General features: G+C 43.9%; 1 protein-coding gene across 1 annotated transcript; it reads right to left on the bottom strand.

Annotated features, from left to right (window-relative positions):
- Positions 1 to 3552: 3552 nt before the first annotated feature.
- Positions 3553 to 17145, bottom strand: slc6a13 (solute carrier family 6 member 13). Its single transcript, XM_075470325.1, has 15 exons — positions 17042 to 17145; positions 13151 to 13360; positions 12661 to 12795; positions 12026 to 12166; positions 11051 to 11132; positions 10732 to 10864; positions 10255 to 10389; positions 8145 to 8248; positions 7783 to 7907; positions 7320 to 7432; positions 7070 to 7207; positions 6533 to 6635; positions 6194 to 6294; positions 5777 to 5947; positions 3553 to 4851 (listed from the first exon to the last, which is right to left on the bottom strand). Exons 1-15 carry the CDS (start codon positions 17046 to 17048, stop codon positions 4687 to 4689), a joined length of 1863 nt encoding a protein of 620 aa, XP_075326440.1. The 5' UTR covers positions 17049 to 17145; the 3' UTR covers positions 3553 to 4686.

The following is a 17145-nucleotide window of genomic DNA, read 5'->3' as shown; positions in this document are numbered from 1 at the left end:
ACCTGGTGGAGGCCCTATCAGAAAATCCCTGCATGAACTGCAGTTACATGCCCCATGCCGTGAGGGTGACTCGGCTGGCCCAATTACGCCCCGAGGTTGGCAATGACATTCCTCTTTCTGGGCAGGTGACCCTTCCTAGGCGCTCGAAGCGCCAGAGTGAGGCCGCGGCCTCTGTGGCTCCTCCTAAGAGTAGTCGAGCCAAGGCTGATCAGGGCCTTTCCACAATAGTGGAGCGTTTGTCTGTGGAACTATCAGAAATGAAATCCCTTTTCCAGGCACACCAGCTGGATCCTTCGTTGGCTGGGTCCTCTTCTCCCCCCATGCCTGAGTTGGCACCCGAGGAGGACGCGTTGTCTTTGGCTGCTCCGCCTCTCACTTTAGGAGTGAGGAGGGGGCGCAGTCGTCCCGTACAGGGTCTGGCTCGCTCTCTTCGTCTCAGGGGGCAGCTAGTGGGTCGAGCGACGGCTCTATGCGGGACGTCATGCAGTTGGCGTTGGGGCAGCTGCAGTTGACCGTCCCGCAGGCGCAGGAGTCGGCTCCCGGAAGCGCCTTTTTCAGGCGCGGACAGGCCCCTGCTCCATTCTTTGTCCCTCCATCCGAGGAGTACCTGAAAGAGCTACACGCTTGTTGGCGGGACCCCAGTGCCTTCTCACGCCTCTCCCCAGATGGTCGCGTGTTGGAGGCTATGCATGAGTCGGTTAAAGCAGGCTTGGATTGCATGCCTGCGGTTGAGCCCGCTGTGGCTTCACTCATTGTGGCGCCAGATGAGGCTCTCCGTCGTGATGTTCGGTGCCCACGGGCTCAATGCCGTGTTACAGACGACTTCCTCTGTAAAGCCTATAACGCCGGGGCGCGCGCTGGCCGCCTTGGCAATTCCTTGGCGCACCTCATGTTCGCCCTTTCTTCATCCCTACAAGACTCTGGTGGGGCCACTACTGCGATTGGCTTCAGTGATGCTGCGCTTCAGGCTTTTGCGCTGATGACTAGGGAGCTTGGGCACGTGATGTCTTTCTTGGCTCAGGCTCGTCGACAGGTCTGGCTGGCACAGTCTCCGTTGACTGAAACAGGTCGTCGGACCCTCCGTGGGGTGCCTGTGGTGCCAGGGGAATTGTTTGGCTCGGCTGCCTTGGAAGTGCTGGAACGGACTGTTCAGGCGCGGAACACCAGGCAGCAGCTTTCAGGCCTGAGCAGGGGTATGCCCCCCCCTCGGCGTACATGGCACCCGCAGGCTGGCCGCAGTAATTGGCCGCCACCTCGGGGTCGTGCTCGGGGTCCCCCGGCCGCACGACAGGGGCCGAGCAGGGCCTTTCGTGAGCCAGTCCGCCACCCCACCAGGGGCCGTGGGGGCAGACGGTGATGCCACCAGGCCGACCGTCGGATTTTATTCCCATCAGCAGCTCCGTTATTGGGCTGCTCATACTGGGGATCCATGGGTGGTTGCAACTCTGACCCAATTCCGACGGTGGCCTCACATTTCACGCCGGGTCAGGGTGACCGTGATCACCGACCCAGTAAAAGCCCATGCATTAGACCAGGAGCTTTCCGCCCTCCTGGCCAAAGGCGCGATCGAAGCAGTGGATCCTCTGCAGCAACCCAGAGGCTACTACGCAACATACTTCCTCGTACCCAAAAAGACGGGCGGATTTCGTCCCATTCTGGATCTCAGGGGACTGAATCAATATCTCAAGGTACTGCCCTTTCACATGCTCACGACAGCAGAGGTCCTTCAGACTGTTACGAGGAACGAGTGGTTTACCTCAATAGACTTGACGGACGCGTACTTCCATGTACCTATTGCGGCAGAACATCGCCGTTTTCTCCGGTTTGCCTATCAGGGTCGCCATTGGCAGTTCTGGGTGCTCCCATTTGGCCTCTCTCTTTCCCCGAGGGTGTTCACTCGGTGTGTGAAAGCAGCCCTGTCTCTTCTGCAGGCCTCTGCGGCTCAGGGCCGCTGAGGCCGACGGGATCGCTCCAGGCACATAAATGTACTGGAGCTGCGTGCGGTGCATTTGGCACTCAGACACTTTATGCCCCATCTGGAAGGGAAACATGTCCTTATCCGGTCGGACAACACCTCCGCGGTCTACCACGTCAACCATCAGGGTGGCAGCAGATCAGCGCAGCTGCTGGAAGTGGCCACAGACCTCCTAGAATGGGCCTGTCCTCGCCTGTCCACCCTGCGGGCAGTGTACTTGCCTGGGCGGCACAACCACGTCGCGGACACTCTTTCCCGCCAGGCGACTGCTCCGGAAGAGTGGTCCCTTCACGGCGACGTGGTGCTCAGGATCTGGGACCTCTTTGGTCAGGCGGAGGTGGATCTTTTCGCCACAGAGGAGTCGACTCGATGCCCTCGATGGTATTCCCTTACGGGGGCGTCAGGTGCACTGGGCCAGGACGCATTGGCTCATCCTTGGCCGAGGGTCCTCCTGTATGCTTTCCCACCCCTGTCTCTGATTTGGCCTACTCTTCGGAGAGTTGCCGAGGAGGGCCACAGACTGTTGCTGGTGGCTCCGTGTTGGCCGGCACAGCCGTGGTTCCCGCTTCTACGGAGCCTGTGTCGCGGCGCCCCATGGTGTCTCCCGACCAGGAGGGATTTGCTGTCCCAGTTGGGGGGACTATTGTGGCACCCCAATCCCCAACGCCTCCGACTGTGGGTATGGCCGCTGGACGGCTTGAGCAGCTGGTGACCGGTCATTCTGATCCCGTCAGACGCACCCTTTTGAGTGCCAGGGCACCCTCTATTCGCCAGCAATATGAGAACAGGTGTCGGCTGTTTTCCCAGTGGTGTTTTGCCCGCAAGGATGATCCAGTCACCTGTGCAGTGTCCACTGTACTGGAGTTTCTCCAGTCTCTTCTTGACAGGGGCCACTCTCCCTCAACGCTTCAGGTGTATGTCGCGGCCATTTCATCTGGTCATGCTGGCTTTGAGGGCTGTACTGTGGGGAACCATGAACTAGTCTCCCTGTTTATGCGTGGCGCTCGTCGGTTGCACCCACCGATGGCCCCACGGGCCCCAGTTTGGGATCTGCCCTTGGTGCTTGAAGCTCTGTGCCACCTTCCATTCGAACCTTTGGAGCTGGCGGACCTCAGGTGGCTGTCGTGGAAAACTGCCTTTCTGATGGCTATTGTCTCGGAAACGAACGAAAGTTACGTATGTAACTACGGTTCTATGAATCCCGGATGACCGCCAGAGCTTCTGTCACTCAGAATCCTTGCATTCCGCGAGAAGATTCTGTAGGAGCAGAGTGTCGGATGACACCAGGCTATATAGCCTCTGATTGATCACCCGACATGTCACAGGTGTGACTCTGTTGGTATTACTACTCGAACGGCGCATGCGCGAAGGGACATTCAGTGCTTTCAGCACCGCCTCTGGCGGTCAGTAGGGATGAAATAGAACAGCAGTTACATACGTAACTTTCGTTTACGTTTATGACTTAAAACCTCAATGAGAAATTCACTGCTTACACACCCCACGTTTTTCTATATATTTAGATGTATTAAGAACGACCAGCAAGATCAATGAATTACATCCCACAAAATAAAAACACATTTCTCAAATGAAGGTAGTTTTATTGTCATAAAAAAACACATAAAAGTTATTTACCCAAAAGTATCAGTGATTACTGATCATACATTCATCCCAACATCTAAAGAAACACAGTTCCTTGTGTACAGCAGAAAAAGATGACAAGCAAGTTGTTCTTTTTGGAATGATTCCCTTCAACCCCCCCTTTGCTCATATCATGGAAGTGTCACCACAGTGTCCTTTTTGAATTTTCAATTCATACATTTCAGTGCATTAGATACGAGGCAGCCCAACTAAATTAAAATTATTTCAATATCCAAAGTGACTGAAAACACAACCAAGAGAGACAAAAAAAGAAGAAAGGTACAACACTGATGCAACGCTGCAACGTTCAGTAAAGCAGGTGAAAAAAAAAAAAACACTGAATCAATAATCCCAACAATATTAATATGAAACAAAAACAGCAAAATTTAAATGAGGTCATACGTGGCCTCTTCAGCTAATTGTAAGTGTATAATACAATTCCTGCACTCTCAAGCATTGGTTACATCTATATTTCTGTAGAAATAAGTTTTATAAGAGAATTCAACATCCTGAGATGACAATTCTCCATGATACAGTAAAAACGAGGCTGGTATCAGGATGAAATTGAATAAAAAATATCAACACATTCTGCACTCATTAAAGGAATTCAGTTAAACACAGGTGAATTATTCGGGTTAGCCTATGGTCTGCGCAGTGTTGGGGCGTCTCCTGTGCTCCATCTGCTGCAGTTAGAATCGAGAATGTGACTGAGATGTCATGTAGACTAACTGAACATTAGAGATGTCCAAAACAGATGAAAATGCTTCCTTAGAAAGCAAACACAAGCAAATTGAAAAATGATTTGCCGCTGAGTACTTAGAGCGGTCACATTTTCAAAACGTACATATTACTCTGCCCTGGCAAATAAAATGTGTTAACCAACACCCCCAAAGGAGGTTGTGAATCTGAAGTTGAAGGCACCATACAAGGGAGAAAACTCCTGCAGCACGAAGGCAGTTACAGCTCTGGAGGTCTGTCTGTTTCACCACCTTGTCTGGCGAGGTATTGCTGAGAGAAAGTGTCAGAGCTGAGGAGTGACCATAGACCTCCGCAAGACTCCGACCCTCGAGTCTCTAACAATGAGACTCCTTTTCATCTACGGGGAAGTAGCCGTCCTTAGTGGGTGGAGCTTTCTGCTGGAGGCTGTCCCCCTCTGCTGCGAAGATGGCCAGCAGCCTCTCCTGTTCCTGCTTCGTCTTCGGTAAATCAGTGGAAGGAGTGGTCAAAAGAGTGAAGCGCTGTGGATGGTGGATAATCAAAACACAGTGGACAATTATTTTTCCATCTAGGAGAGATGAAAACCTCAATATGTTACAAGTCTGATTGTGCTTGTTTCTGCCATTTAAACTGATGTAATACTTAATCAATGATCAATGTTAAAGCACCGAAGCTTGGATGTTGTTTCTCCACTTATAAGTCACTTTGGATAAATGAGCCTGCTATATAACTAACTGTAAGTGTGAATTAAATCTAAGCAGTAATATTGTGCTTATTTGGTAAGTAGCTAAGCTCGGAGAGCACAACAATGTCCTGTTGTTATCATCCTCTGAACAGGTTTAGCACGTGGTGGAGAGTGCAATTCATCTGCTGTATCTGTTGGGGCAGCAGCAGAGAAACTGAAAAAAAAAAAGAACTGATGAAGAAAGGCCGGTTCTGTGCCGGGGACTGCTCCGGGAATCTTATTTACGCACAAAGGTAAATTCCTAAAGCTAGGATTGTTTTGTTTTTTACATACAAAAGAAAATATACTCGAACAATCTAATAAACAAGAAATCACATAGAATAGAAACAGACATAATAGTGGCAGATGCACCTGTTTGGCTTTGATTATAACTTGCCTGATGGACTAAGAAAAAAGTTGTGTTATATTTTAAGGCCAATTCATCGCTCAAGTGTCTGTGCATTCTAGATGAATATTAGCTTTGTCAGAACTTACGAATTCATGTCAAGTAAAATTCTATCATAATGTACAAAAATCCATACAATAAACCATTTAACAATAATTATAAATGGCCTCGGGAATCAAGTTTTGCGATACTGCATACACTGCTATGTATGGACACAGGACTCAGGATGGACGTATGGACTCAGATGCTTATCTGAGAACAGCAACTGCACTTCAACTAGCACATTGCAAAAAGGGACACAGGCCAAAAGACGTACTTCTCTCAGTGTTCCTGGGGTGCAGTAGAGCTTTCCAGCCACCCAGAGAGGGATGCAAAGCATGGAGGACAGAGCCAGAACCCAGCCAATCCCATTGCCCCACCACGGGTACACATAGACATTGTTGTACTTTAGAGGCGAGTACTTGATCAATGCAAAGGCAAAGGTTCCCTGAGAGATATAAAAGGATAAGTTATGACTCTGTGATGATGAAACATGAAACAACGAAATACCTTAACGCCACAGCTGATAATTATACTTCACTTTGATCTGAAACACGGTTAAAATGGGCTGTATTAGACTATTTGAGGTACTTTTTAAAGTGGACTGCGGTTTTAATGCTGACCAGCAGAGGGTGCTCCTCTTTAAGGAGCGCAGTGTAAAAGCATGCATACAGAAAAATAATGTAAAACCCACAAAGCATGTGGCAGGGGTGAAGAAAAGCCAGCAGTATTTGATGACAGGGCTGGGTCGATAGCCAATCATATCCTCTATGTTGTCATAGAAACGATCAGCTCCTGTTAGCAGAGAGAGCATAGAGACACAGTTAAAACTTGCATCCGTATATCTAAAGTAAAACATCACATTTGTCAGGAATATAACATGCTTAGTGTCTGAATAATCTTACTATATTGTGGTTGACTGAACTTGAAATAACACTTGCTCAGCTTCTCAATCTGTGCCTGTGACATTGCTGCATGAGCAGTGAATATGAATCTTTACATATAAAGTTATTAGCATTAGAAGTACACTTACCATAAATCCAAGCAATACAAACTGTCTCAAAAACAGCAACAAACAGCAAGCACATTCCACTGGCTGCATAGTAGTCAAAGAGCTGGAAGATGTACATCCCTCCCTGAAGGTAGAAACAGAGATCACAACTATGCAGGTAAATCTATGAAGGAGAACATGCACGCTGTCAAACCACTTCACTTTGTTGTGAAAAAAAAAAAGGTCTTCCTCAGTCGGCAGTGCTTTATCATGATTTGTGCTTTGTGCTTCTCCGGCCCCCACAGGGGAGCGTGTAGGAGGGATACTCTGGTATTAATTATCAGGCTGCTTCACTTAAAACGTTTGGCAGATTTTTTGCCATAAGTCTGGCTATAATATCAAAGACAACAAAGTTTTCCCCTAGAAATAAACTCAAGAGGCCCAATCCTTTTCAGTTTCACATTTCATTGCCATTTTCTGTCTCTTTATTGTTGAAAAAGTGGCAATTCACTTGTTCAACTTCTCCTTCAGCTGAGACACATGATGATTGTGCTTCTTGTGCTATGCTATGAGACGAACCTCTGTCAGCATGATGAGCCCCATGAGGAAGGATACCATAGCTATTGCCAGGATGAGGAGCTCCCTGCGGTTTTTACGACGGAAGACGGAGGGATACATGTCCACCATGGCTGTCACAAGGCTCTCCACGCAAACAAACTGACAAGGAAAGAAGCAATAAAGTATGAGATATTTGTTTGTGTATGTAAGCGCCCCCTTTTGTAAAGTGGCTACAAGCTAATTTACACGTGTTTATACACGTTGATCTCACCTGACTGTCCAGTCCGAGAAAGACGATCATAATGAAGAAGCAGCAGGCCCATAGGGGTGAAAATGGCATCATGGACACAGCGCGAGGATATGCTATGAAGGCCAAGCCTGGACCTAGACACAGATCCCATTCAATATTAACATTCCTACTCATTTGGCTGCCAATTATATTTCTATCAAATATTTCGGTGATCTTATTACACTCACCAATACAGAATTTTGCTGCTTAAAAATTCTAGTAATATTTGGGGGGGAATCGAAAGTGGCAAACCGCGGAATGCCCTTAAAACCTGGAGACAATATCTTCATTTCGGCCAAGAAAACTATTAAAAATTAATTGAGCAATAAGCTGCAGAACTGCCTTCTCAAATTAGCTGAGCTCAAACAAAAAAGCAATGTATCTGCAAATGTTGTTTTCTCCCTCAGGATATTGTGTCTCCATAAGCAATAAAAGAAACACAAACCAGATTCAGCCACTTCAGAAATGGGCACGTTTTGCTCGTAGGACATGAAGCCCAGGATGGAGAAGATGGCAAAGCCAGCAATAAAACTGGTACCACTGTTCAGGAAGCAGAGGGACAGACAATCCCTGGAAATAACAAAGACAAATTATACAGTATAACAATTAGATAAAGCACATGGTAACAGGTTTAGAATAATGCTTCCATCTAGGCCACAGACTTAATTAACTTCATAAAAATATAAAATGGTGACTGTTATCTTGCTGTAAGGCATTTGGGGCTATAATGAAAAAAAAACACGATAAACATTATGGGAACTGAAGTGGCATCAGTCGTAATTACAACTATACAATTCAAACCATTACCTGTAGCAGTTGTTGTTATATTTGTTATAACTTCCCAAGGCGGTGAGGCAACCCAGGCAGATGGCAAAAGAGAAGAAGATCTGAGTTCCAGCATCCATCCATACCTGAGGACAGAAGGGAAACAAGATAGAAACAAGAAAAATTCCAAGTAACTAAAGCTCAGACTGAAGGCACAGGCAAGTGACTTTAGTTGAGAGTTGAGTGCCACACAAGCTTTTTGATTCAGTGTTAGTGATGAGGTTTTTACACTAGACTTTCTTTCGAGAAGCACAGACACACATTACGACACAGTGGGGTTGCATGGCATTGATTAAGGGCTAAATCGGATTAAGGGCTAAATTACAATAAGACTGAGTTATCAAGTTCATGTATACACCTTAATCTGACAAGATGTTGGATCGGAATAACAAAAACTGTTGTATGGGATGTCATAAGCCCATTGAAGACACCTCTTTTCACACCTTGGGGAGGATGAGCTGTGAAAACGCGTCAGAAGTTACAACTTTCATCATGATCATCACTCACGGTTTGACGGCGGCTCTTCTGTGAACCCGGCTGTGCCTCGAGGGTGAGCAGGTGTTGTTGCCCTTCCTTCAGGGCATAGAACTTATTGACATACCATTGAGTCACTCTCAGTCTTTACACTTAGCGCAAAATAGTTTGCATGGAATGTCTGCTACCATCTACACCAGCGTCAAACCCTCTAGCCTTCTAGTGCAGCTCAGCAGAAAGGAGCCACCAGAGAAGCCGTCGCATCCAAACAGCAGCGGACAGCAGTGTGTGGTGACAATTGACTGGAAGCAACAGTGGCTACAACTGTCACGGTCAACTGCCCTCCACCACAGCAGCACTCAACTCACCAGAAAGTTTATTTATAGCCACTATTATTCGTCTAAGAAACTCCAAACCCTAAAACTCCATCTTTTACTTCAACCACCCTGGCATTACCTGCCACGAAAAGCCTATAACCCCACCTCCAGCCTTTAAGGCGCAAAGTGCAGCACTTCTTTTTCTCTTATTCACATTTCAAAATTCTAATTAGGCTTCTTTTTCTTCTTGCAGCTCTGGTAAAGAGTTCCCAGAGCACTGGGGCATGTTGGCAGCCAGGACTGAGGATCTGATTGACTGGGGGTCCAACACACAGCACAAGCATTGGACACAACATCGCACAAAGACAGATACTCCCAAGACAGCAATTCCACCAGCCTGGCTTGACTTGGCCAGCACTCATGGGGTTCTTATTCATCCCCTGAGCCCTGAGAGGGAAGGAAGAGGGAGATGGGGGGGGGTTGGATTTTCGTGCTGGAAAAGGAGCTTTTTAGAGCTTAGTGATCATAGTGCATAAGATGAAGTTAAGCTTGACTGTAACAAAAATCCCACCAAAGAAGGCAGTGAGAGTGTGTGTGTGTGGGGGGGCAACAACAATAAAAAAAAGAAAATCCAAAACAATAATGCTGTTCAAGATATAACCAAATTTTTCTAGTCATGTCTGAGTACTTTAAACATGTTGGTGTGGCATTGCAGGATGGAACTTTAGTACCTTAACTAGTTAACCCTTTAACTTCCGCACTGAGAAAAAAAGCAAAGGAAAATCTTTTCATTTTCTCATTTCCTTGGAGCAATACTTATCAGAATCAAGACTTTTTTTTGTTTTTAAACAAATGGTTGGGTCAACATTTTGTGGTGGAAGCAAGAAAATTTGAAAAAGAAATATCACAACACATACTTTCTTTTAGCCTTACAGACCTAAACCAAGTTTTAGAGATGGTTTAGGTAGGTTCACTTCCACTAATGTCTGATAAGAATACCGTCAGCGAAAAATGAGCTACCAATGTTGTTAAAGGGTTAAAGAGTGTCAGTGTAACCATATTACTCTAAATGTGTTCATTCTTTTTTTTTTATCTGTATGGCTAAAATCGAAGCCAATGACATAGTTTGTCCTTATTTTTTTGATTTTGCATTTAATGCTTTGCAAAGCATTAAAAGGCTTACAGACATAAATCTGTGAGATTGTTTAAAGTTATATCTGCAGGATGTTTGGGAATTTGTGCACGTGTATGAGTGGAACACAAGTGTTCATTTGACAGCAGGTTCATTGCTTTCAGCCTACTTGTGGATCAGACAGTCTGTCCAAGTCGGGGTAAAGATAGAAGTGGATTCCCCTGGAGGCTCCTGGAAGGGTGACCCCCCTGATCAGCAGGACCAGTAGCATCATATAAGGGAAGGTGGCTGTGAAGTAAACCACCTGCAGGGAAAGAAATCAAGTCCTCACACACTTGTTATAACAGCTCCTTCATTTTGATACATTCTTGCCTCTCCGATAGAGTGTTCTTGCTCAACTCTAACTTCTTTTGTGTGTTAAAATCTTTACATTTTATACAGTTTCGCTCAAATAAAGAAAAGATGGGACCTTAATACCACAACGATAAATGCTTCAGATTATTAGTTCAATTTCAAGGTTTATTAAGATGCCATTGTTCACTAATTTCACACTTCATCTAATCTTTAAGAAATACTGCTCTTCTGTAATGAACGGTACTAGCTTAAAATATGTTGGTGGCTTTTGTTACTAGAAGGACATTTTCACCTTGCCAGTTGATTTGACTCCCTTCCAGATGCAGAAGTAGCAGATGATCCATGCAATGGCCAGACAAATAACTAGATCCCAGTTCAGAGAACCAATGTGGTCAATACCTGAAGAAATTCTCAGCACTCTGCGCCTGGAGTACAAACACACAGGACAAATTTCAGAAATGTCTCATTTTGTCTTCCAAGTCACTAGATTCTCACAACTCCTCCCAAATAGCATATCAAAATCAGCCAAACACTCAGATGTAATAGTTGGATATTTGGTGATTTTTCTGGCATGTAGCCAACATGACATGGGTAAACTAAAAGGCACTTACTCCCAGAACTCAATGACAGGAGAGGTGGCGTTCTCATGGAGATTGATTGAGCTATTTCTCCTCTGAAATGCCATACAGGAATCTTGAATGAAGAATAAACAAAAGGACATTCAATCGTGTGAAGAAATCCAGGCTTTCTCTGAGGTTTCCAAGTTACACTCAGGCGGGAGAAGCAATGTCACCACTGAGACAAAGTGAAGTGCTGCAGGAACATTCACTTCCTTGAAGTAAAACAAAACTATGAATAAATGAAACGATGAAGGGAACATTTAGTTTTGATTGAGGCCTCAAGCACATAAAGGACATTTTTTTCAAAGTTTACAGCCTGTTTCTCATTCTGAGGCTTTTTATTTCCCTTCGTGAGCTGAATGTAAGCTACATGCTAGCATGCTATAACAATAAAGCTAACAAGCTGATATACAGCAGATTTGATATTTCCAGAAAAAACTATTTTACTAAAAATTTGTGGCACCAGAGGAAAAGACGGAGAATCATCCAAGTGATAAGGATTCATCCCATGTGATGTTAAAAGTCTGTAAATTTAGCAATCGGACAGTTTTTGAGACAGTTTACTAGTGTCGCCATTTATTTGAGGCTTCAATTCTCATTAACTGTTTATTCGGGCCTAAATGTACCTATTAAGACAGAAACCTGGTTATATTTCAATAACAATATTAATATGAATAGTATATAAACTACAGCGCAAAAGCTGTTGGCACTTGTTATGACTGTCATTCATGATTCATGACTGTTATCAGCAACTGACGAGGAGAAAAGGGAGCTCTGCAATAAATGGCTTGGCCCCTACGAAGTCCTGACCTCAACAACATGGAGCAGGTCTGGGCTGGATTAGTTTGAGAGCTTGAGAGACGGCATAAATCCACAGAGAAAAAAAAACTCTCCAAACTCTCCAAAGTGTCTTACAACCCTCTGGCCTACATATTAGGTTTAATGCTTCAGTGTCTCACGTCTCACCTGTGTTCCACGTATTGTTGCAGCTTGCCCAGGGCAGATCCCAGGTGAAGGAGTTGGACAGAAAGAAGATGGCCCAGGCCAACACGACAATGTAGTAGATGTTCAGCAAAGCAACAATCACCTGGGTGGCATAACCCACTCCTGGCAAATAACAGAAAAGAAAAGGGAATATTTCATTATATGTACAAATTGGGTATTTAAGAATAGAAATTTCTTTTTTACACATTCATTAATTAATTGAATTCATAAGTTTCATAAGATTTGTAAAAGTGATGCTTTCCAGCCCTTACAGTTCTGCGCACCACTTCTCTACATCTGTACAGTTGTGTGATATGGCTGGACATACACACGAAGACACATTAAAAGAAGCATGTACTGCGCTCACAAATTCACAAACATACACACATGCAAACTCATTGCATTGACATGTCTTAGATTATTCTTTGTTAATTACGACCTCTGCGATTTATAGCTCAATGTTTCATAAAAACGTGCATACTTTGACTGAGACTCATGACTTATTTACTTTCTGAAGACAATAAAGTCGAATCCCCACAAATAAACTGTCATAAAGTGATTTCCACATTGGGTGATTTTTAACCATTAAATGATCTCTCTTAGGAAAGGTAGATTACCCTCAAACAGTGGACAGATTTTCCTCCAGCAAGTGATGCCTCCTTCGCTGGTGTACTGACCCAAAGCCGTCTCCAGGAAGAAGACAGGGATCCCACAAGCAAACAAGAAGATGAGGTATGGTATAAAAAATGCCCCTGCACAGATTAAAGCAAAGGGTCAAGATGCTACAGATCAAGAAGCGCTGAAACAATCTAACAGAAGTAGGTACGGATTCAAATGGTTTCAAATACGCAGTCTCTTAGTAGTGTTTAAAAAAAAAGTTTTTGTGTGTATCTGTGGTGTCACAGTGCAATCACGGATACTTGTACAGAAAAGGGAAAATGGTGAAAAGGCCCACCACATCCATCCATCACATAGATCAAAACACATTTTTTAAACAAGCGCCTCTTTCTGTTCACGATCCGTCCACAGTACCCTGATGTATTCCTACATTTCCTACAATGCTTTTGAGTTTTATAAGCCTGCAAGATATTAAAGGAAAGCTCTCACCTCCTCCATTCTTATAACAAAGGTAGGGGAAACGCCAGACATTTCCCAGGCCAATAATTTCTCCAGCCACTGACAGAACAAACTCAAGCTTGTTGCCCCACTGACCCCTGTCTGTCATCTTCTCGTCAGTGCCGGGTATGATGTCTAAAGGCCTGTTGTGCCCATTGGAAGGCTCCACCTTGGACATGTTCTCCCCATCCCCCGTGTGACCTAAGAGTTGGAGAGAATAAAAGTAAAAACAAAAAGCAAAATAACAGATACAGTCAGCAGGATGGCTTATTTGCCCTTTAATTAAAGGATAATGGCCATGTTTAAGTTGACAGGCACACAAGTGTTTTCTTTCTTTCTCAGAATGAACTATTGATTTGTCCTGTCTAAAAGTTCCTTCAACCACTCCAATAGTTTTGTTTTATTTTTGCAAACTAAAGATGTCCTTATGCAATGCATGTGATGGGTTCACAGAGGCAGCATCCAAATGCAAATGTCATGCTTAGAATCAAGAAAAAAAAGCCTACCTGTGTCAATTAAACAGCAACAATAAGATTTGAGTATTAAATTTAAGCGTCCTTAAGACCTTTGTAAGAGAAAAAAAAGCATTTCAGGACCTTGGCTAGCTCTCCAGAAGTGTTCCCTTTGAATATTCAATGGCCTAGATATGCTCGTTTTTTGTCTACATGAGCTTTGTCTTTGTCATGGAAGAGGTCAGTAATGGCTTGAGGTTACGTGACTGTGTTTGAAGCTGGTCAAATCCTCAGCCAGAACCTGTTTGGGGCCAATGCTGCTGAAAGAATTTCCCTCTGTGGAGGAAACAGACAGCTCACTGACTGTGCTCACTGCTGTCAGGTTGCATTAACAGGCTCTTTACCGGACCCTTTATCACCCCCTTTTCCTCTCTCCGGAACACATTGTGGTCACTGCTACAGACCAAATTTAAAGGAATTGGTCATCAGTCTGCAGGAAACATGTTCACACTAACACAGTTACAAGAATGCACCCGATCAATATTAATTTTTTCAACCATCCACACGGATAAAAATGTAAGTTACATGTCGTGTGGACTGGTCTTAAGGAGCCTGTTTCCCTGTAGACTTTCTTTGCTTCCAATTTCAGCACATGGGATGGAAATTCCATCTATTCCCATGTCTCGTGTGAAGCCACCTTTAGGAATGTGCTCCTGCTGACAGAGGGAAGAGGTCGAGCACAAGCTTGACTTTGTATGTGCTGTGTGCATGGGGTTGGAAATTGGACCCATGTTAGGGGCCAAAAACTCCAGAACAGGAGCCAAAATGTGGTAAAAATAGAGTTCCTTGTTTTTCGAAGGGCAGTTGGTGGGAATGAAGGCTTAGTGCAACAAAAAGCAGAGCAGCCCCTTGCTTTTGTGCTGGCAAATGACAGTCCTCTCTGGCCTCACAGCCAGATCCTACTTTCTCTCTCTTTTTCACAGTCTTTCTCTGGACCGAGAACCTCGCTTCAAAAGACATCATTGTCAAAGGTGGAACTACTTGTCATCATCATTTCTAGCAGCGCATTCTGGTAAAAATAAAAGGTTTCCACAATTTATACAGTGCATAAGAGGTGCAGCACACTGTGCGAAAAATATTCCCTGACTGGAAATGACCTCATCTAGGCACAGTGTAGCTTTATCCCAGTACAGACTGCCAACATTGTCTCCCTTGAAACAACCATGGACTGACTGAGTAACTGAGGGGAGAGGGGGGTGACTGACAGACTGACCTACTGAATGACTGACTGGCTTCCCTGGTTCCCTGGTAAAAGAGTTTCATGATATGTGGATACAGGAGATATGATAAACAACAGTGTTTGCACAGCTTTGTCAAAAGAGTGAACAAGAGTGGTAAATAAATCATGTGGCTCTGTCCAAAGGAAGGTAAAATTAACCTGTCTGGACAGACTTTCTTTTTCCACAATAGAAATATTGAGCCATATAACTATCACTATATTGTTACACATAGATGCTTTTGTAAGGAATAATGCAGATTTCCTTATTCTGGTCCTGGGGATCCCTTCCTTCATGTGTCTCTGTCACAAGACCTGATTAAAATCAGTGAATCAACTCATCTGCTTGTCATCAAGTACTGTGGAAGCGAGATAATAACCATACTTTTGATTTAAATGGGGTGTGTCGGAGCACAGGATTAACATGAAAATGTTGCGTGCGCATTCAGTCTGGTCTCACTGCAAGATGTGAAATAGTTTCGGAGCAAAAAAACTTCCTATCAGTGAAGATGGACAGCCCAGTCTCCCAAGAAAACATGGAGGATGGATCCATATATCTAGAATGTAGTTACGTCTCAATAAAAGTGCAGAAATTGTGAGATGGTAGTAATTTTCAATGCCTTTTGTTTTGTCTAGGGACTAAGTATAAGAAAGCCCAAAGCAAGTGTCCTTTTAAATCAAAGTTTACGCACCATTTAAAAAATTTGGACAATTTTGCGAAGTCCCTTGGGAAGGGCATTTATTTTCAGGTCCAATTGCAGGAAAAAAACTGATTCATTCATAGATGGACAGGTATTTTTTCCCTTAGGCAGTCTGCCAATTATCTGTTTGTGGTGTCCCGCAGGGCAGATGAGCTACTCTGCTTGTAGCTGCATGCCATGGATAGAATTATGTTGTTTGGAGGGTGGAGACCAAGAAAAGTCACTTTTGACTGAGCTAGAGAAACGCTTAAAGGGAACTACACTTCTTCAAAGATTTTGTAATACAAGCAACTCCTTTCACTTCACAGGTGATATTTTCAACAGTTATTTTGACCAACAACTACAATCTAAGTTCCAATCTAAAGTCTTATCTAAACCACCTAGTGTGAAAGTGGACAAAAAAATAAAAACACTGATAGAGATAGTTATGTTGCTTAGTAAGTTTTATGTAGGAACAAGAGCCTGATGGCAACAAATAATGGCGTCCCAGTCCTGTGGGCCTTTGTGGCATCTCATTTACAGGCAGTAATCAGGTTCCTCTTACACGTGAAGCACAGCTACCATTCATAATGCTTTATATCCAGAGGCCCTCACAGCTTGGTAACAGTTACATAATGTCAAGTCATGACGGTTACACAAATACCCATCTATTAATGTTTCACAGGTCCATCTGATGTCAAATGACAAAAGCAGACAGAACTTAGAAATGATCAACCTAGTTAATGGAAAATTGTACACATACGTGCCTGCCCATAGGCAAAAAAACTGGAGCATAAATTGAGCATAAAAACAAGAATTCATGAAAAATGTACATTTTTTTCCACATAAACAATTTGATTATATATTTGATAATATGAATGGACTAATCTGTTTTCCTTCTGCTTGTGAAGTGTGAAATAATAAATAATGACACTTTGATCTACAGGCACATGTTTTGAATTTCAAAAGCAGTGTCTGTGTCTGTTGTACTGATAAAGCTGGAGAACAAGTTCATAGAAGTTAAGAAAAAAGAAAAAAAGCAAACTGAGTTTACATTATTTTTGTTGTTTCGTGCTGGAGCACAAAAGCACATTGAGAAGCATTAAAATCAGCTTTTGACAAACGAACAGAAAGATTTTCAGCACAGACCAAACTGAGTCGCAAGAAAGTCAGAGTATTATTTAGAGTATTCAGAGTAAGTTTTGACCCACAGTTTAGCAGCCTTTGACTATTTGTTTGGATTTAAAACTGAATGTAGACACAAGCCCGGTTTCTTTGTACTGGTAAAATCAATGTGCACGCATTCCTTTTAAGCAACAGCTTTCACTGACCTCTGTCGTCAGTAAACAGTCATAAAATTGTTAGAAGACAACTATTTTCAATATATCTCAATGAGCAGCAATTCATTTATTCATTACTCATCTATGATTGGAGAAATGTATCACATGGACAAGAGTTAAAGATGGTCACTCACCTTTCATAATGTGTAATGTCAGTTTTCAGAGGAGAGAGTAAGGCGTCAATGCAGGCCTGTTACCGTTTCAGGTTTCACTATATAACGAGCATGGAGGGGCGGAG

Source organism: Odontesthes bonariensis, chromosome 7 (genome assembly GCF_027942865.1).
Source record: "Odontesthes bonariensis isolate fOdoBon6 chromosome 7, fOdoBon6.hap1, whole genome shotgun sequence".
NCBI classification, from domain to species: domain Eukaryota; kingdom Metazoa; phylum Chordata; class Actinopteri; order Atheriniformes; family Atherinopsidae; genus Odontesthes; species Odontesthes bonariensis.
The sequence above is the reverse complement of the archived record's forward strand: the minus strand, read 5'-3'. Positions and strand labels throughout refer to the sequence as shown.

What these genes read in the sequence shown, in the direction of transcription:
- slc6a13 (XM_075470325.1), bottom strand. An exon ending in GGCTCATCATGCTGACAGAG is followed by an intron (nt 6,636 to 7,069) that starts GTTCGTCTCATA and finishes TTCTACCTTCAG; the next exon opens with GGAGGGATGTACATCTTCCA. An exon ending in TTGTATTGCTTGGATTTATG is followed by an intron (nt 6,295 to 6,532) that starts GTAAGTGTACTT and finishes CTCTGCTAACAG; the next exon opens with GAGCTGATCGTTTCTATGAC.